At 45.0% G+C, this 21,248-nt stretch overlaps 2 protein-coding genes across 2 annotated transcripts; one reads left to right on the forward strand and one right to left on the reverse strand.

Annotated features, from left to right (window-relative positions):
- Positions 1 to 427: 427 nt before the first annotated feature.
- Positions 428 to 7,819, reverse strand: LOC118783432 (5-hydroxytryptamine receptor 3A-like). The gene is made up of 9 exons (XM_036537303.1): positions 7,753 to 7,819; positions 6,104 to 6,261; positions 5,665 to 5,709; positions 5,237 to 5,346; positions 4,605 to 4,774; positions 3,712 to 3,872; positions 2,979 to 3,189; positions 1,243 to 1,413; positions 428 to 753 (listed from the first exon to the last, which is right to left on the reverse strand). Exons 1-9 carry the CDS (start codon positions 7,817 to 7,819, stop codon positions 428 to 430), a joined length of 1,419 nt encoding a protein of 472 aa, XP_036393196.1.
- A 250-nt stretch (positions 7,820 to 8,069) lies between these two features.
- On the forward strand, positions 8,070 to 20,103 carry LOC118783840 (G protein-activated inward rectifier potassium channel 3-like). The gene is made up of 4 exons (XM_036537798.1): positions 8,070 to 8,147; positions 17,166 to 17,283; positions 18,424 to 19,362; positions 19,895 to 20,103. Exons 1-4 carry the CDS (start codon positions 8,070 to 8,072, stop codon positions 20,101 to 20,103), a joined length of 1,344 nt encoding a protein of 447 aa, XP_036393691.1.
- The last annotated feature ends 1,145 nt before the right edge of the window (positions 20,104 to 21,248 follow it).

Here is a 21,248-nt window from a genome sequence, read left to right on the forward strand (position 1 = left end):
TAGATTTATGTCCACATTTTTTAAAAAAATAACTTGAAAAATTGAGTCTGAGTGTCGTTCACAGCTTGACTTACTTTTCTCAGTAAAATTCATGGATAACTCGTCTTGAATCATCACCACCTGCTAAATTTCCTCAACTTTCTGTACTTGTCACCAAAAATATCCGACCATACTTGTTCTTTTTTACACAAAACATCACAAGACTCCTCACTTGTAGTACTGATTAAGCACGAAGGGAGAGGAACGAAGCGAGAGGAAGAGAGCCAAAAATAGAGCATTGCGAATTTATCCCTGCATTATCGTCTGTGTTACAGCCCCATCGGCTGTCTCTGGTGTCCCAGAAGGCACTGCTGCAGCAGGTGGGGCAGGTGAGACGAAGGGGGACTCGCTCCAGGTCGGGGGCTCTGATTGGCTGGGTCTGGCGGACTCAGGCGTACTGCCACACAGACCAGAGCGTGCCCAGTGTGACGCTGTAGGCCAGCATGGCCACCATGTAGATCCGGAACAGCAGCACGTCCAGCACATAGCCCACCTGCAGCCACTCACGGGCGATCTCCCGGTACGCCTCCCGCCTCTCCAGAAACTGCCGGATAGACGAGATCTCTGCCAGGATGCCGTCCAAGACCGGGCCCACGTCCCTCGCCGGGAGGACGACCCCCGAACCCACCCCTGGGCCTGCTTCCGGGCCTGTCCCCGCCCCCTTCTCAGCACCTTTGTCGTTCTCACTGCCGCGGTGAGCACATCGGGCTGTAGCTTAGGGACACACAGAGACCACAGAGAGCTCATCCCTCATGCAAACATAATATATGAATACATGCTTTTTAACTCTAACGAATATATACATTTTAAAACACTTTATCTCCATGTTTGAAAATAACTGACATTTGGATCAGAAGTTCTGTCAGTGTGGCAGTAAATACTATATGTGCAGTATATGACAAAACAGGACAGTGATTATTACCTCTTGCAATTACAGACCTGTAGGTTGTATTGCAAAATTTACCAAATACAGTATATTCTATAATGTGTGCCCAATATTGCATCTACGAGAGTGTCCATGATTAGTAGACTTTCAAATATAAAACAGACATGAACATGCATTAAAGTAGATTCCTTACAATACTTTTATTTGGATTTTTTCTACCATACTGCAAGGTTTGTGTTACTCCCTCGTGTGTGACCGGAGGGCAGGCTGCTCACCTGTGCTCAGGTTGGTCTCTCTGAAGCGGGGTGGGCTGGTGCCCCTGTGCTTGTTTCGGATACAGAGGAGCGCAGTAGCCCTCTCCAACACCAGGCGCTTCAGCCATTCGGGGACGTGCGGCTGCAGGTCCTGCTTGTGCACCAGTCGCACGATCAGCACCGTCTCCGTCAGGCTGATGACCAGCAAGGCCATGCACACCACAAAGTAGACGCCTGCAAGTGCAAAGGATTGTGGGTCGCGAGGGTACACCTCTCCATGCATCTGCATGAGTCGCCAGGACAGATCCAGGCCCACAGCACACGAGGTACACTCAACGTCCACATGTCCCGTGCTACCATTATTACATCATCACAATGAGGCTTGATCATGTGACATATTTCTGCTGTCTGATTGGCTCCTGTCTTCCTCTCTTGTCTCATGCAGCTCCATCTCTCATTCTTCCTCACCAGCTTCCTGTCTTTCCTTTGTGGTTGCTTTGAAAGCCCTTTTCCCCACAGGAATGCAGTCATGGATTAACATCACTGGAGATGTGAAGATATGAACCAGCAATCAAAGGAAACTGAAAGTTGTTCTCTGAAAAAAATCAGTCCTTGATCTCACGATGATTATTTTACGTTTTTACGATTATGTTTTATCTGACTGTAGTTTGACATGCATTTGAAGTTTTTTTAAGTTAATTTATCATGTTTGAAACTGAATCCCAAGGAAATTATTTAGTTGGACAAAACAAGCATACACTCATTAAAGGGCGATAACAAGACTGGTTTACAGTTGTACTGGGTAGCCATACCACTATTGTTACTTCTGTCGCGATTACTACTAACTAGCACTAATAGGATAATCTTCTGGCTTTCAGTGGTAACAGCATGAATAATAAGGTATTTTAGCAATGTTGCAAGTAATAGTGTTTGTTGAATGTCTTGTCTTTTTGACTATGTGGATGATATTTTTTATCCAGAATGCACTGCAAGCAGAGTGTGGTAGCGTGTGCTGTAGCATGTGTGGGTGCGGCAGTGTGTGTGTGTGTGTGTGTGAGAGTGTGGCAGTGTGTGTGTGTGTGTGTGTGTGTGTGTGAGAGTGTGGCAGTGTGTGTGTGTGTGTGTGTGTGTGAGAGTGTGGCAGTGTGTGTGTGTGTGTGTGTGTGTGAGAGTGTGGCAGTGTGTGTGTGTGTGTGCGTGTGTGAGAGTGTGGCAGTGTGTGTGTGTGTGTGTGTGTGTGTGTGAGAGAGTGGCAGTATATGTGGTGTGTGAGTGTGGCAGTGTGTGTGTGTATGTGAGTGTGTGTGTGCGAGTGTGGTAGTGTGTGTGTGTGTGTGTGTGTGTGTGTGTGTGTGGTGTATGAGTGTGGCAGTGTGTGTGTGTGTGAGAGTGTGGTGGCATGTGTGGTGTGTGTGTGTGTGTGTGTGTGTGTGTATGTGTGTGTGTGTGTGTGGTGTATGAGTGTGGCAGTGTGTGTGTGTGTGTGAGAGTGGCAGTATGTGTGGTGTGTGAGTGTGGCAGTGTGTGTGTGTGTATGTGAGTATGTGTGTGTGAGTGTGGTAGCATGTGTGTGTGTGCATGCCGGAACGTGCCGGATTGTGTGGGCCTCGGGCTGGTGCAGAGCGCGTACCAATGAGGGGGGTCCCAATGGCGGTGGCGGGTAGCGTGTGTGTGGTAGCATGTGTGGTGTGTGTGTGTGTGTGTGTGGTGTATGAGTGTGGCAGTGTGTGTGTGTGTTGTATTATAAGTGCTGGAACGTGCTGGATTGTGTGGGCCTCGGGCTGGTACAGAGCGCGTACCGATGAGGGGGGTCCCGATGGCGGTGGCGGGTAGCGTGTCGGAGACGATGATGAGGAACACGGAGTACCCCAGCAGCAGCGTGATTTTGAAGGACACTCTCTCCCCGCTGTCCGGAGGCAGGTAGAAGCCCACGATGTCCATCACCATGAGGAAGACGCTGGGCAGCAGCAGACTCACCGTGTAGAATAAAGGTCTGCGCCGAATCACCAGCTGCAAGAGGTTTAGCAACAAAACAGGGAACTAAAGAAGCTGTAGAGCAGCATACAAAAAAACGAACTCCGAGCAAACTCATAATGTCAGGAACGTAGCTGCTGCTTCCTGGCTTCCTTGTTTAGTCCTGTGTTCTTTATTTAAGCCCCGCTCTCTGTTCATGAGTTGTCATACCTTGTCTACGTACTCTTGCCCAAGCCTGTTTGTGTTTCATGAGCCTTCAGTAAAGGTAACTTTAGTTTTGAACCTGATCTTTTGTCTTTCACGTCATCTCTGCATTTGGGTTCACCCTGCTTCTTGTCATGTATAAAGAATATAATCTTTATGACTTGGCATTCGGGAGCAGAGGCATGTGTCCTTTTAATTTCAGCGCAACAGAAATGCTTTTCAGTTTATTAAAACAGTGTTTCACCACATTACAGTGGTACTGTGTAAGAATAAACAAATTAGGGGAGAAAGAGAGAGAAAAGAGAACCAAGAGAGAAAGGTCAAAGAAAGGTCAAAGGTCATAAGTGTGCTTACGTGGAACTTAATTTCTGCATAATGGTCGTTGTTGTCTATGCTGAAAGAGTTGTACTTGGACAGGATATAGAGCAGCTCCCACTCTCCCTGGTTCATAAAGACATTCTTATCGAACATCACTTCCTCCGGGGTTCTGATCAGGGAGATGTTGATGTCATTAACTGCGAGAGAGAAGATGGAAAAGCTCTGAATAATGTGCACAGTGTTTAAACATGCTGTAAATGAATTATCTTACCCTCAGAGTTTACCGTTAGTTGCATGAGCCTAGTTCCTTGCAACATGTTTAGTTAAATATTATTTTCTCTTCCTTTTTCTAAACAATTGGAAATGTCAGGGCAAACCAAGGTAATCCAGGCACATAAGTATATAAACTTTCCAAACCCATAATCCATGTAATGAGTGAATGAGTGAATCCTCTGTGCCCCTCCACTCACTCAAACCCCCCCGGTGTGCTCTGAACCAGTGGCCTGGGGCCCACGTATGACGTACTGCACACAGAGGCTTCCAGAAACAAGCTCTGCAAAGTAAAGGATGTCTGACAAGACATGTTTGGGAAGCAGAGGGGTTATTCATGATGTTTACTTCCTAAGGAGTAGAGAGAGAGCAGGATGGAGGGCAGTGAGTAGAGAGAGAGCAGGATGGAGGGCAGGATGGAGGGCAGTGAGCAGAGAGAGAGCAGGATGGAGGGCAGTGAGTAGAGAGGGAGCAGGATGGAGAGCAGTGAGTAGAGAGAGAGCAGGATGGAGGGCAGTGAGTAGAGAGAGAGCAGGATGGAGGGCAGTGAGTAGAGAGAGAGCAGGATGGAGAGCAGGATGGAGGGCAGTGAGTAGAGAGGGAGCAGGATGGAGGGCAGTGAGTAGAGAGGGAGCAGGAAGGGTGTGGTCGTGGCTTACTGGTGTGCAGCCAGCTCTGGAAGGTGAGGCTGCAGTTCTGCACGTCGAAGGGGAAGTTGTAGATGTTCAGGCTGCAGGCTGTCACCACCTGGATGGGCTTATAGTTGCGGACCAGCCCGTCAAAGCCCACGTAGACATAAGGGATCTCCGGAGACTTTCCCACGTCCACGCTGAAAACAGAGAAGCCTACATGTGCTTTATGTTTCACTCAGCCATTTACTGGAAGAATGGGCCAAGTAGCCTGTAGTCTAGCTATATATTTATATCAGCTATCAGTATTCAGTATTACATCTCTTTTGTAGTCATCGTTTATTTTAAAACATTATGTATATCTGACATATCTGCACAGTGGGGCTAAAAAAATTATAGGAATTATAGGTATGATAAGCACACATTAGTGTTGATCACAGCATGCACAGTTCACTTCAACTAACTCAACCTCTTACTTTCCCTCTCCCTTTCTCTGCCTGCTTATCTGTCTGTCTCCATATCTGTATATGGTGTGTGTGTGTCTGTACAACACAAATACCTACTGAAACGCCTACTGCTCAAGCCCTGCTGTAATGTCAATGACTTACGCACAGTATACTGTATAATTACATAATAAATGTATAATTAGACATTGTACTTACAACTCGTTAATGAGTATATCTGGCACCCAGACATTAGAGGTGGGGATGGACACTTGTCTTATGTCATCGAAGTCCTCAGGGCTCCACACCAGGAATTCATCCTGCCATTGCTTTGTATTAGAGCGGGAAATCATGCAGGGAGAGAGTAGACCAGCTCTTTCAGTACAGTCAAACTGTGATTACACCACATAACAGCATTCATATTCCTAGCTGAATTTCATTTCAGTATGACACAGTGTTTTTTCCCTGTCTGGAAGCACTTTATCTCTGACGGATGTGTAATCTAATGAGTGCCTGTGAGTGCCTCAGAATGGAGGCTCTGAGAGCCCTGTGTAAAGTAGCCTCTTGTTGCCTAAATTGTATCTCTGTGGAAATCTTACACCATGCAGCATGGCGCTGAAATTCACAGCGTATGATCAGTTTCTTACCTGCCTGTACCATATGTACGTGGTCAGCACCTGGTTCTTTTCATCCTGCATGAGCACACACACAGGGTAGACACTGGTCAGCAGAGCACAATTATGTCATATAATGTGGGAAATTATTTCTGCAAATATTTGTATGTAAAGACATACCAGCAGTCTATGTGAACATATGTCCTCACTCAACCTAACATTAATATGCTGTCGATCATGTAATATATGTGTGTGTGTGTGTGTGTGTGTGTGTGTGTGTGTATGTGTGTGTGTTGTGAGTGTGCGAGTGTGTGAGTGTGTTCGCGCGCATGTGTTGTGAGTGTGCGAGTGTGCGCGCGCGCATGTGTTGTGAGTGTGCAAGCGTGTTGTGTGTGTGAGTGCATTGTGTATATGTTTGAGAGTGTGTATATTGTGTATATATTTAACAGATGTCATTGAGGTCTCCTCCTACCACGCTGAGGATGGCATACACCATCAGGTCGATGGCCACCATGGTTGCTTGCCGCCAGTCTGTCACCGGCCGCACTCCTTTCCGGTAACCGTTGCTAAGGTACTCCGAGAGGCGGATCAGCGTTGCGTTGGAGAAGCGTTTGGGGCTGCTTTTCCTCACTGAAATACATGAAGAAATAAAACAATCATTTCATTGTCTTTAACTGTGGATATCTGTGTGTATTATTAACCCGAATGCAAAGTAACACAATGTCAGTGCTCATCTTTTGTTTGACTGTAGAAGTCACCGAAAAGAATTACATTTAAAATCTATGTTTAACTGAAGCTTGAACTGAATGTGAGAGTTGGAATCAGACAAGTGTTTGAAACCCAGGGACTGTGTTTGTTGATCAACACCTCAGCAGATCAATGCTGTTGATTTGTAATGAAAGGCAGAGTTATAAATGCTTGGCACATCCAACCATGACGGCCAACAAAAAGCATTCCCTGGATGTAGTTTTCTCACAGAAGAAAAAAGCTGGGTGTTTTATAGTTCAGTTATATAGTTATATATCAGTGCAGATTTTCTTCTCATAACTCACTATCATATTGCTTTCTATTTCTGGTACATACTCATATATAATGCTATAATGCATCAAAATACTTGTAAATATTGGTCACAGGTGTGTATCGTATTTTCATTTCTCATTAAAAGTATAAAATGGGACAGTTATGAAATGTGTATGCATATGATATTTTTAAAATTCAGAAATATTTAAGGGGATTTAAAATAACCTAAGATGGAATTTGAAAATTCATGGAAAGTGCTTGTTTGGACATGTGATGTTGATACACATAAACCTGGTAGGTCAGCATTGACTTTATGTGTACTCTGTATGCCGAGTTAAACACTCTCCTTGGGGCTGTCTTTCAATCACTTATTGACTTGTTTTCAATTTTTATTGATATTATTAATACTATATTGTCTATTGTCCGCTGTCACAGAGATGTGTTTTTGACGGCCAAAGGTTGCGTCCCATCATGCACTATTACAACATAAAGCTTGTATGCCGTACACATTATACATATTATCATATATTATCACGACGTACTACTCATTAATAGTGTTTAACATACTGAAAGTATACTTCTGTACTAGACTTCCAAACTAATCGTGATATGTAAACTATAATAAGAGAAAAACTATGAAAAGGTTAAAGATCCAACTCATCAGCTCGTTTAATTGTTTATATGCATTTTAATTCATGTCATCCAACAAAATAAACAATAAAAAATAAATGGACACACCCTTACTCAGGAAAATACAGTTCGCGCCTCCTCAAACATTACATTATTTAGCAGACGCTCTTACCCAGAGCGACTTATATAGGGTACAGTTCTTTACAATGTTATCCATTTATACAGCTGGATCTTTGCTGAGGCAATTTTTGGGTAATGTACCTTGCCCAAAAGTACAGCAGGAGTGCCCCAGTGGGGACTGAACTAATAGCCTTTCGGTTACGAGTCCTCCTCTTTAACCACTATACTGCACCGCCGCCCGCCTCAAAGGTTCTGAAGTAGTCATAAAGTTGTCTCTATGCAGCAATTTTTCCTATTCCATGGAGCAAAAAATAACAATAAAATACTTGAACTTACCTAAATTACAATAACCCGAACGGGCAAGCTGCGCGCCGAGCAAAAGCGCAAGGAGCGCTGTCCAAAGTGCTGAACATCTCATTTTGCGGAGGATATTTAGCTGATGATGTCGGTTTTCCACTTTGTCTTTCAAGCTGCAGCAAACACCGCTTAAATGGATCCGACTCAGTGCGCTGCATGCGGGAGCATCAGTTAAATACTCCGCGGTTCTTTGTATCGGATCTCCGACCGAGAGAGTTGCTGTCACAATGGATACAGAAAGTATTTATCGTAGGTCCAGATCGGTCTTCTCGAAAGACCTTACGCGTCCTTTGCTTTTGGGAAGTCCGAAGATGGCACTGCGGGCGCTGGGGGTGGAGGCCACAGATACTGATACAACATCTGATTCTATGGTCCTGGTGTCCAATGAGGTGAGGCGGTCCGTTACCGCCGCTACACACGAGCAGATACCTGGTTTCTACCTTTCATTTTAACGGAAACACCGAAATTTAATCTCCTCTTATTCTTGCTGCCTGTACAAAATGGCAAATCTCTAAAAGCCCCTGTTATTTATCTTATAAATTAAATGATAATTGGAAAAAACAAATGCATTTATTTAGTATAAACTAAATCAGATTAACATTTATTTCATTAACTCATTTCAACATTTCTAATTTTGTCAGAATTGCGTGTTTTCATAAATCCATATAATATTTTCCATGCAAATAGCCCACTGACAATGAATGCCAGTGAATTCACGCCAATACGAGTTAAATCACTAAATTGGGTTTTTGGACATCACGTTTAGCAATATTTTCTTTCCGAAAAACTTGAACTGAACCAGACTTGATAAGCAGCCCTGTGATTATCAGTGAAGCTTGCTATCGCGAGGGACGTTCTGGGCGGGAAGTGTTTGTCAGTTGTGGGACTGAAGTTATCGGTCTTTACGCCGGGGCGCACCACCAAAAGGTGTCGTATGATCAGGGGCGGATAAAAGAATTCAAAGGCCCGGGGCACAAACAGGCGAAGGGCCCCTGGTACTGCTCTCTCACACCTCTCAAAACCACAGCGGCGGGTTTTGCCGACTGGATTTCAATAATGACACTTTTCTTTTGTAATACTCATGTGACCGAATCGCCACTACGTTTGTACCCCCACTGTGACATTACAAAATAAAGCCCAACTCCATCTGTGACCAACACATTTTATCGGATTGATATTACACGAGATTTTTGCTGTTTTAAAACTTTATACGTTATTTCTTGAGAGCTCGAATGCTATAACATGAAATGCCAACCTGTGCTGCTCAGGTTGCTAAACGGGCAGCTGCGCGTTAACAAAACTCACATTTACAAATTCCCTGTGCAGAGCTAATATTAAGCTTCATCATTGCAGACACTCTCTCCGCCTGACACCGCTAACACTGCCGATAAGAAGTTGCTGGTGTTGGGAAGATTCCTTCCCCTGTGTCCGTCTCCAGTTTTATCTTAACATAGCACATCCTCTCCGATAACTCCATTTTCGGTCCAAGTCTAAAGGCAGAACATTCAACTTGCTGTACGCATGTCTTTTGCCGACACAGATTTGGAAACTATTTTATTAGTATATAAAATTGGAGTATGTATCACTGCTAAGAAATAAAATAATATGATCTACAAATATAATATAGCAGTGAAATAAGTTTTCAAAGACATGTTAAGCACTTGTCCCACTTTTAGGAGTTCCTTCATGATCTATGCGTATTGCATTGCGTGTGACACAGGCTTAAAGTGAAAGTTGCTAACCCTAACCCGAAATGTTAGGGAGGAGAATTGATCACACCATAGTGGAGCACAATGAGCTGAGTACTGAATACAGAATCCGTTATTGTTAGGGTTAGGGCCAGTGGCGTCGTTAGGTCCGATCACTCGGGCCATAGTACCGAATATTTTAAGCCTAGCCTCGAATATTTTCGCCCTGAAAAAGGAGGTGTTTATAGCAAATGGACAGACTGTGTAACAGAGAGGAATTTGACTTGCAGCGTCCGAAGGTGTGATAATATTTATTTATTATAAAGGTAGATAGTCTATAACCTCCCCAACCTACCGATGTCGATCTCCCTTCAAAAAAAAAGCCCCAGGCAAACTTGACTTTCCCCTGATCTTTTCAACAGGCAGACACGCCCCTGGTTAGGGCCGCCCGCACTCCTGACGCACGCATTCTTTTTGTCTTGGCTTTTTTTGGCGTTTGCTGTGACGTCACCACACAGTCAGACGCAAGATCCCTTCCAGGTAAACCAGGTGAGTGGCTGACCGGAAGAGGAGGGAGGGAGAAAGTTTTACGCATGGCGGAAAGTTTGAACCGAGCGGAGACGCTGGGGCCAATCGATGAAGTCTGGATTGGGAGACCAGTATTCGCCATTTTGTTGGAGAGCTGTACACCACTTTGATAGGTTGGTTAACGCCTTTTCCTTTGGAGGGGACGCCTATGGTAGTTATTGGGGCCTACCACGATTAGAGTGCTAGGTCGTTTGTTGTGCTGATTCGTTTCACTGGGGGGACTCAGGATTCCTGAGTCTCTTGTTTTACATGTTATCCATTTATACACTTGGATATGCTGTATACTGAGGCAATTCTAAGTTAAGTACCTTGCCCAAAGGTGCAACAGCAGAGCCCCAGCGGGGAATCGAGCGAGCAATTTTGCAGTTACTAGCCCTGCTCTTCACCACTGTGGCACACTTCATAGTTAGTTTTTCCATGCTCTCACACCACACACGATTAGGTCACACAAGCTGTTTTACTCTTACAACCATGATCATCGTGTGTTTTCCAGTCAAGGGATAACACTATACGGAAAACCGTTCCTGGATAAGAATCTGCAAGTATTTAAATTGTTTATCGAGTGAGAGAAATGCCCGATTTATATAAAGCTTCTGCAAAATTCAAAGTGTTGGCTACTGCAGTCTTCATATGGAACGTTGCGGCCTTGTTAAAATTGAACATCTGAACGGTTTTTATTGTTTCTTCTCAAATCATTTAAATTATTAATTGTACAGAATATTTACATTGAAATTGCATCCGAAGTAGCTGACGTATGCTGGTAGTTTTCTCTCGCTCGTCTCTAACCCCGGGGTAATCGACAGCAGTGACATATTTGCAGCTTGCAGTTCAGCGAGGCTGATGTCGGGGATGTAGATGCGCATCTTCCAAACACATGGATCTGTCAGTACAGAAAGCTGCAGCGTCCCACACAGAAAAATTACCATCGAGATTATGAACTAGGAACCCCAGACTCTACACAATGGTTGGGCGCCTTACACTGAATAAGGGGGTTATGTCTGAAAACCTCTGCTCTTTCACGAGAGAGTTTTATATATTTATAGAACAGACGGACAAGTCTACTTTTGCGTTATTTCCAACTAGCGAGACGGAAAGTAACATTTCAAATGATGGAACAATTGAAAAAATAAAGAGAAACTTTTTTATGGAAAAAATACGTTCTCTATGGACCTCGTGTTTACTCCTGTGGTGCACAAAGCGTAACCCAATTTGAATTTCGAAAAAGGTCTACGACCGAGGTAATCAAATGAAATGAAAAGCAAACATGGAGACGAACATCCGCTATCCTATTACACAAATGAACCTTAATGAGATTTGTTTGGTCCCGAATTTTAATCGCATCTTTCGTAATTATATCTCTGATAGTAACCCCTACACCACATAAACAGTCTGCGCCAGTGAGTGCTGTCGGAGATTACATCTAGAAGAGGGAGTCGCCTAACTGAATTAAGCGTAAACATGCAGGTGGAGCTGTGTGATGTTAGAGGGGGTGGGTTAACCCTGTTCATCAAATAACTGCAAAAAAGGCATCAATCCTTACATCAGTCTGTATGGTAGGGAAATGGTCAGGCCTGCAAATGTTTTTAGAAATGCTGCTTGTCTGGGTGATTGAAAGGTCAGGGTTAGATGTTTTGTATGGCAGATCGCATTGATCATCACATGTTCTGTGAGAGTGTGCAGGTCCTGTTTTAAATGATAAATCTACACTACACTACTGACGGTTACAGAGGCTTGAGTCTTATGGTGTTTAAGCCATGCTTTCCTTATTGTCTCAGCCTTATTAAAAACATGACAATTGATTGCATCTCCCTGGACTTTTATGTAAACACACAAAAAAAAACACACATACCAAAACATTTATATGTTTCTACACCTGAAGAGCGAGGGCCATAGGTTCCAAATAGCATTATGGAAACATTACTGAACTGGCAACCTTTGGGCTACAAGCCATGCACCTTACTACTACACCACACTGCTGCCCTGCTCCTCACCGATACACCACACTGCTGCTCCTCCCCGCTACACCACACTGCTGCTCCTCCCCGCTACACCACACTGCTGCTCCTCACCGCTACACCACACTGCTGCTCCCTACCGCCACACCACACTGCTGCTCCTCCCCGCTACACCACACTGCTGCTCCTTACCGCCACACCACACTGCTGCTCCCTACCGCCACACCACACTGCTGCTCCTTACCGCTACACCACACTGCTGCTCCTTACCACTACACCGCACTGCTGCTCCTTACCGCTACACCACACTGCTGCTCCTTACCGCTACACCACACTGCTGCTCCTCACCGCTACACCACACTGCTGCTCCTCACCGCTACACCACACTGCTGCTCCTTACCGCTACACCACACTGCTGCTCCTCACCGCCACACCACACTGCTGCTCCTCACCGCTACACCACACTGCTGCTCCCTACCGCTACACCACACTGCTGCTCCTTACCGCTACACCACACTGCTGCTCCTCACCGCTACACCACACTGCTGCTCCTTACCGCTACACCACACTGCTGCTCCTTACCGCTACACCACACTGCTGCTCCTTACCGCTACACCACACTGCTGCTCCTTACTGCTACACCACACTGCTGCTCCTTACCCGCTACACCACACTGCTGCTCCTTACCGCTACACCACACTGCTGCCCTGCTCCTTACTGCTACACCACACTGCTGCTCCTTACTGCTACACCACACTGCTGCTCCTTACCGCTACACCACACTGCTGCTCCTTACCGCTACACCACACTGCTGCCCCCATGTATGATGCTGTTTATAGGATACACATTTCTCGTTGTGTTAACTGCCATGCACAGACCTGAATGTACTCAGGACAGGATAGGAGTTCTTTTCATGTTGCTCTTGTAGCAGGCAGATAGTCTCATAAAGCAGAAATGGGAAGCTTTGAAGGCTCTGTCAGTTTGCCATTTAAATTATCGTACTTTTCCACATGTCAGATATTATTTTAATGCATTCTACGTGTGAAGAAGTTATTGTGTGGCTCATATACATACTCTTTTATATATAAAATTTGTGTTTTTTTAACGTCCGCTTATATGTCAGCAACCAACAGCACTCTTGGCTGTGGTTTTTCTTCTCGAATCATTTCCATGGTCTCCTCCCCCTCACCTGCCTGGTTCAGCTCCAGGTGGTGAGCTGGAACTGACACTCTGAAATCTGACATCATGCGCCAGTTTTATTTATTGTATTTCCACTGTCTGGCGTGGTAATGAAATGGGAGATCCACGTCCATTTGTAGAGATACCAGAAGCATGCCAGATTGGCACACTCCAAAAAGCCATTCTGCAAGCAGTACAGAACCAGGATGTAATGAACCAAAGATTCATCCACTCGAATCCTGCTTGTACATTTTGTTCAATACTTATTGACTGCCTTTTACATTTGGCAGAAATAGTTTCTGCCTTCAGAGAGTCTCACTCCTTATAAATTACACTGGCTAAAAAAGTGGGTGTGTGACTGACTGAGTCAGTGTGTGAATGAGACAGTGTGTGAGTGAATGGGAGCGACAGCGAGGTAGAGAGTGTAAGAGTGAGGAGATGTACTTTTTATGTTTCAGATTGAGATAAGTCCACAGAACGGAGTGATAATTTGATGAGCTTCCAGTGTGCTAATGCTGTCACAGCATGCTAATGCTACTGCTTCCCAGTCTGATCTCAGCTCAGAGTGTATGAAGTGTCCAGCAAAATTAAAAATGACCTCAGAAATGATATGCGGTGCTGTGATTTGTTGTGAAAGGATGAGGTCAGAGGGCACAGCTGAAATTGCTTTGCATTGGAAGGTTAGTCAGATTGTCTTTCAGTGCCCACCTATGGCCTGTACCATTTCTGAATGAAACCCATGTATAGTGTAATGAAAGACGTGGGTGATTAGAGCCAAGATCAGAGTGCAGAGCAGGTGACATGGGGTAGTGGACCCCAGCAGGTACAGCACCACAACACAGCCCTCCTCGACAGGAACACAAGGCACTGTGCTCTCTAGAGAGACTGCTCATTCACCCAAGTGCTCTTTTACACAATGTTTACACAAGACAGCAGTGTGGTGTAGCGGTAAGGAGCAGCAGTGTGGTGTAGTGATAAGGAGCAGGGATCGTAATCAAAAGGTTTCTGGTTTGATTTCCTGCTGGGGCACTGCTGTTGTACCCATGGGCAAGGTACTTAACCCACAACTGCCTCAGTAGATATCCAGCAGTATAAATAAATGGATAAAGTTATAACCTATGTAAGTCATTTTGGATAACAGCGTCTGTTAAATGACAGTAATGTAATGTAATGTAATGACCTAATTTTTGAATGATCCTGAAAGGGATAGAAACAAGGCCGAAACTATTAACAGTGCATTTGCATTCTTTCCAGTCCAGTCCATCTGGAGTCATTTTAATTACCTAATTAAATTGATGAGGAAGTGCTATTAATGGCTACTTTTAATTGCTGGTTTTTCTGTTATGCAAATATTGCAATTGAGATGCACTGTGCTGCTTCTAAGTGTGAGTTTGCCTACAAACTCCATTACTCTACAAGTATGCTTTTAGCTAGCAGCTAGGGGGTAAATGTTCACTATTCAGCTTAAATTCTGGCTTGACTCAATGTAATTCAAATTCAAACGAGCTTTATTAGCATGAACACACAGATGTACAGTATTACCAAAGCAATTTTCACGTAAATATGCAAACAATGTTAAGCGAATTAACTGTGCAGATGCTTCCTGCTCATTGTGTCTCAGGCTGTGACACTCTGATAGCATGCTGCTAAAGATGCAGTGTTTCCTTCTACCAGAACATTTTATAGTTTCTCTTCATCTTTCTTTTGCTTACATGTGGGGAGACATAATTTAACATATTTAAAGTATTTTTCTCTAATCATTTGCAATTCATTACAGTGTGGGAGAAAGTGCATCTCTGACCCATGCCCTCATTCCGAGAACACAGTATCTCACTTCCCTTAATTTCATTTCTTTTAATCACTTTCAGTGTTCCAATCATATCAGATTTAAACTGACACTTGAGTAATAAATATTTTATTACAGTGGAAAACATTACTTATGGACCCAGAAGCTGTGTTTTATATTCTTCTTCACTTCCACAGACACACGGTCAAATTTCACATTCACTAGGAGGCAGTGCTGCCCACACAGCTCAGATAAACAAAATTCTTTTTTCCTGGCTTCACCAGGGTTAATACTGAGCTGATTACGGTTAATCATATTTTTCATGTTTAAATGCAGCTTGAAACAGATAAATAGTATCAGCAATAAATAAAAAGCACATATTGTTAACAGGGCTCTGATAATTATTAAACTGTGCTGTGTGTAAGTGTCCGTGTTCAGTGGGGTGGTGTTTCTGTGTGATAATTATTGAACTGTGCTGTGTGTAAGTGTCCATGTTCAGTGGGGTGGTGTTTCTGTGTGATAATTATTGAACTGTGCTGTGTGTAAGTGTCCGTGTTCAGTGGGGTGGTGTTTCTGTGTGATAATTATTGAACTGTGCTGTGTGTAAGTGTCCATGTTCAGTGGGGTGGTGTTTCTGTGTGATAATTATTGAACTGTGCTGTGTGTAAGTGTCCGTGTTCAGTGGGGTGGTGTTTCTGTGTGATAATTATTAAACTGTGCTGTGTGTAAGTGTCCGTGTTCAGTGGGGTGGTGTTTCTGTGTCATGTGTGATCTGCTGCTGGAGTGTCTTCGTGTCTGACCGTTTCTTCCCTGACACGAGGGTGATGAGGACTGACCTGGGGTCAGATTAACGGCTGACCCTCACAGCAGTATAGTCTAAAGGCTGACCGGCTAATCCCACACTCCTGTGTGTTACTGGTGAGATGCACAATATCCATCCAGTCTCTAATGCTCACTCACACACTTACATATACATACACCCCCTGCTTTCAGAAAACTCTCTCTCTGGAGGAACAAGGGCGAGCAAACTCTCCAAAGCAGGTATTATTTTCAATGAGTGTCTGCCTGTCTGTCTGTCTATGTGCCTGTGCCAGAGGTATTCTTTCATTTACAGTTAATTTCTAATTCTTAACAGAACTTGAATGAAATAGGCATTTCATCGTATCACATGTTTGTGTGTCAGTGTTTTGGGGTGTTGATATAACACTAATATGTGAAGTTTTTTCTTTACTTGGACAGTCTCAGTTTATTCATTGTGAGATTACTTATACTAAATGAATGTAATTTGTATATATGGAACTCAACAGTGGTGGGTGAGAAATCAGCATTATCAACATGAAGAATTAGAAACGAGAAACTAAAGGTCTCACTTATCTGATGCGATAGGCGTGTTTTTGTGACACTGTCTCATGCAGTTAGTCAGCTGGATCAGAGCTATTTGGTTCAGTTCCTCCTCATTTAGTTTTTGTAATGAAGTTTAATACTGTCTGTGTTCTGTGGTGGTGTGTAATCAGTCACAAAGCCTTGCATATCTACCATTCTGTATCTGAGAATGCCAAAAATACAGAGTGAAACAAAAATGAAAATGCTAGTCACTTCATATAGTTCATTGGGTGGGAAAGTAATCTATTATCTGTGCGCTTGTAAATGCATAATCTCCTGGAATCCATCAGCATGTTTGGTGGAGTTAGATTAATTCAGGAACACAGGAGTAATCTCTGATGTTTAATTGGAAATAGCAGGCAGGGGTGGCTGTAATGCTATCACAGGAAATGAGACCACAGGCTTTCTGATGAGGTCAAAGGGCATGGCGGGGGTTATGAAGCACCAATCTGCTCCTCAGATGTTCAGCAGCAGCATTGACCCTCCCTGAACACAAAGGGGTGTGTCCTGGCAGTCGTCAGCCTGAACACAAAGGGGTGTGTCCTGGCAGTCGTCAGCCTGAACACTCTGGCAGTCATCAGCCTGAACACAAAGGGGTGTGTCCTGGCAGTCATCAGCCTGAACACAAAGGGGTGTGTCCTGGCAGTCGTCAGCCTGAACACAAAGGGGTGTGTCCTGGCAGTCGTCAGCCTGAACACAAAGGGGTGTGTCCTGGCAGTCATCAGCTCCTCAGGGAACCACTCCAGACTGGTGCATGTTTGAGATCATACACCATGCTGGTGACTCAGCTCTGTGAAGAGTAAAGCGTGTGCTCCTCTCTTCTGTCAGTGCAGGTCTCCGCAGGTTTCCGGCCCTGTTCACCACTGCCAGCCGGAGAGAAGCGATGGCCGCGGTTTCCACGGTTACCTGCAAGAGTGTGACTCTGTGGGGAGCACCCAGCAGACCTGTATGGCCGCACCCTCGAAGGAGCTCAATACCTCCCGCACAGACGCTTAGAGCCAAACACCTCCTGGCCTACCTGCCCAGACCGCCCCAAGACTCACCTGGCCCCAGCCAGTGGCTTACAAAGGTGAAGTTTTATTACATACTGTACATCCTTTTAATCAACATTCATTTAAAACTTCATTTATTCATTTGGCAGACGCTTTTATTCAAAGCGACTTACAAGTGAGGTACAATATAACACAATACAATACAACAATTTTAACCTAAATCCATTTTGCATATATAGTTCACATATATTAATTTAGCATCAATCCATATTGCAGTGTTGCTGAGCAATGTAGCTTACCCCCTGCTATCTCAGTATTCTGCATTTCAAAAAAAGTTTTTTGAGAATATGATTATGTTTTACTGTGGGAATGGAACTGTAATATAGGAGGGGACTGGATCTGTAACCAGCATGTTGCATCTTAAAATCACAGGTCCAACACAGTTATCATACTCATGGAGGGTACAGGATTTGTTGGATTATTGGATGATATTGTATCATAAGTATACAACAAGAAACCAATGAATAATAATAAGTGATAACTGGGGTGGCAGTGTGCAGTAGCACTTTGGGAATTTGGGTTGTAACTTGAAGCTGTGCTAGACCAGCTGTACAATAATGAAATAAACATTCTGATTACACCGATGCAATCATTAAATCTGTTACTTTGATTCCAGGTTGAATCTGGAGCACTGCCCATTTCATGGGGGGAGTCCTCTGCCTACAGGACAAGTAGTGGCTGTGAGCCTTCATCCCCTCTGCCAGGCAATCCAGCATCTCCACAGAGAGATCACTGGGAGACAGGTTCTCCAGCATCTCCACAGAGAGATCACTGGGAGACAGGTTCTCCAGCATCTCCACAGAGAGATCACTGGGAGACAGGTTCTCCAGCATCTCCACAGAGGCGTCGCTGGGAGACAGGTTCTCCAGCATCTCCACAGAGAGGTTTTGGGGAGCTGGGCTCTATCCCGCACAGCCAGGGCGCGGGTCAGAGCAGGAGCATTGAGGGAGTGTCCAGCACACCCCGGTCCGAGCACAGGACGAGGCATCTCCAGCGTCTGAGCAGATGGGGTGTTCCAGGCCGCACCCGTGCAGGTGACCGCCGCCCCGGCGCGAGGGGCACCTCCTGGTTTAGCATCCCCGGCTCTCTGAGCGCGTGCGGGGACCACGCCCGCAGGCAGCGGTGCCTGGAGGCGTTGCTTGGCGACGGCTCTCAGCCCTTCAGCTCCGACAGAGAGCAGCGGCAGCGCTACGTCACCAAGGATGGCAGGAGCTGCGTGGAGCTGGGCCCCATCCAGGGCAAGGCCCGCTTCCTGGCCGACGTCTTCACCACGCTGGTGGACCTCCGGTGCCGCTGGTTCCTGCTGGTCTTCACTGTCTGCTACATCATCACCTGGGTGGCCTTCGCTGAGATCTACCTGCTGGACGCCTGGCTCCGTGAGGCTGTGGGCGGGGCTGCAGGGGACGCCCCGCCCCGGCCCTGCTACCAGAACGTGGACGGCTTCCTGTCGGCCCTGCTGCTGTCGCTGGAGAGCCAGATGACCATCGGCTACGGGCACCGGCTGGTGACGGCGCACTGCGCGGAGGGTGTGGTGCTGCTGATGGCGCAGTCGCTGCTGGGCTCCATCATCGACGTGCTGATGGTGGGCTGCGTCTTCGCCAAGATCTCCCGGCCACGGCGGCGCGCGCAGACGCTGCTCTTCTCCAGGCGCTGCGTCGTCTCCGCCCGCGACGGCAGTCTCTGCCTCATGTTCCGCATCGGCGACCTGCGTGAGAGCCACATGGTCGACGCCAAGGTCCGCGCCAAGCTCGTCCAATCGCGGCTCACCAGGGAGGGCGAGTTCATCCCGCTGGAGCAGTCCGAGATCAACCTGGGCTATGACACGGGCGGCGACCGCCTCTTCCTGGTGGAGCCTCAGACCATCACCCACGTCATCGACGAGCGCAGCCCATTCTGGGAGCTGAGCGCCGAGTCCCTCAAGAGGGACAGGTTCGAGCTCATCGTCATCCTGGAGGGCATAGTGGAAGCCTCAGGTCTGTGAAGCTTTTAATGCCACTTTATTAGATTCAGTTTGTATGCCGCATGGCGCAACTGCTACCTAACAGCGATGTAATGTTAAAACTAAAAAAACATCATACTTGTTTAAATGTTTACAGTTAGTTCAGTTTACAGTTTGTTGAAATGTATTTTACTGGTTTTACACAACCATGAATTTAATCTCACCAAATAATCAATTATATACAGCAAAAAAAACCTCAGTGACACTTTACAAGTTTTTATATTTTGCAGCAAATTTAAGAATATTATTGTTCTCCACTATATATACTTATCTCTAAACTGACATTAATGTTTTTGAGATTCTTCTTGACTGCTGGCTCCTTTAATGTGTTTACATGTAGTGGCCATGTGCCAGATATCTGGAGTTGTAGGGTGATGTGAACTTGCTCCTTTGCTTAGTGAAGATATAACTGATGACATTATATGTCTGTGTGAGTGAATGTGTGTATATGCTTGCGTGCATACATGTGCATGTGCACATATAAAACATTTATCTCCCATTGTCAGGGATGACCTGCCAGGCGACGACATCCTACACAGAGGACGAGATTCTGTGGGGCCATCGCTTCGAGTCCTGCATGACCCGGGAGAAGGGCTTCTTCCGGGTGGACTACACCGCCTTTGACAAGACCTTCCCTGTCCACACCTGCACGTGCAGTGCTAAGGAGATGGCCGAGAGGGAGCGGAGAGAGAGGCAGTCTCTCAGGTCCCGCTGAGCCACTGACACACAGCCCTCAGAGGGAAGAAGCCCTGGATCAATAACAGGAGGGCCTGGTCGTCGCCAACATGGATTTATATGGTAGATTACAGTTACAAAATTAACATTTAGCTTATTCAAACATGATCTTACTGTACATCAGTATAGCATTACGATATGATGGTGATCTACCTTCTTAGTTTGGTACAGTTTAGCCCATTGAAACCATTAATAAATATGTCTTATTTCCTAAATGATGCACTTTCATGTTTTTGAAGTATGATGTTAAAGAGCTGAACCCCACCCCAGAATTGGGTGTAATTTACTTAATTTAAATGTATTCTGTAGTTGTGCAGTGTATCATAAAGAGCAGCACGAGTCTCTTTTTGGTCTGTCATTAGAATGTGTTTTTGTACATTAGTTGTAATCTGCAAAGGCATCCATTTTAGGATATCTTCACCCCCTCCAACCACTGTGAAGTCATTACCCTGAAAGACCAAAGTGCTGTTTCTTTGAAAATGGTTACATTTTGTGTTGTGATCTGATAAGCCAAAACTGCAAGTTTTGTTGTTTCAGAATGACTTTTCTCTAGTCTACCTTCCTCTATCTATCCTATCTATCCCTATTTCCTATTAAAAAAGCACTCTACACTAGTTTAGCACTTAACTTTGTATCTTACTGACCTCTTGTAATACTTCTCTAACTACTCTTAGCATAGTGATTCACTTATTTGGAAGTCGCTCTGGGTAAGAGTGTCTGCTAAATGACGTAATATAATGTAAAAATGTAATTAATGTGGCTAGTCTAGTTTGTGAAATTGATATTTTCATGTGGTGCATAAATATTATCCATAACTGTGATGGCTGTGATCTGTATAACTTCAGCTGGAGAAGGAAAGTGAGAATAAGACAAGCCCCTGCTCTTTTGCTTTTCTCTGACATTGATAACCTGGTAATTGCTGGACATTTTCCAATAAGAGCCTTGGAACTGCAATCCACTGTTAGGAGATAGAATAATTATACATTCGCTCTAGCAGTAATGATATTAATCACTAAAAGGTCTGGTATCTTTTGATAGGCACTACCGAAATGTAAAGGTATTTTTGGAAAGCTTTGAGGACATGATTTATCAAAGTCACTCTAACTGCTTTCATGAAGCTCTGTT

Source organism: Megalops cyprinoides, chromosome 9 (genome assembly GCF_013368585.1).
Source record: "Megalops cyprinoides isolate fMegCyp1 chromosome 9, fMegCyp1.pri, whole genome shotgun sequence".
NCBI classification, from domain to species: domain Eukaryota; kingdom Metazoa; phylum Chordata; class Actinopteri; order Elopiformes; family Megalopidae; genus Megalops; species Megalops cyprinoides.

What these genes read in the sequence shown, in the direction of transcription:
- LOC118783840 (XM_036537798.1), top strand. Translation starts at nt 8,070, where the DNA reads ATGGCACTGCGGGCGCTGGGGGTGGAGGCCACAGATACTGATACAACA. An exon ending in TGGTCCTGGTGTCCAATGAG is followed by an intron (nt 8,148 to 17,165) that starts GTGAGGCGGTCC and finishes CTCTTCTGTCAG; the next exon opens with TGCAGGTCTCCGCAGGTTTC. An exon ending in GGGCATAGTGGAAGCCTCAG is followed by an intron (nt 19,363 to 19,894) that starts GTCTGTGAAGCT and finishes TCCCATTGTCAG; the next exon opens with GGATGACCTGCCAGGCGACG.
- LOC118783432 (XM_036537303.1), bottom strand. Translation starts at nt 7,819, where the DNA reads ATGAGATGTTCAGCACTTTGGACAGCGCTCCTTGCGCTTTTGCTCGGC. An exon ending in CGCGCAGCTTGCCCGTTCGG is followed by an intron (nt 6,262 to 7,752) that starts GTTATTGTAATT and finishes CATGTATTTCAG; the next exon opens with TGAGGAAAAGCAGCCCCAAA. An exon ending in TATCCGAAACAAGCACAGGG is followed by an intron (nt 754 to 1,242) that starts GCACCAGCCCAC and finishes TGTGTCCCTAAG; the next exon opens with CTACAGCCCGATGTGCTCAC.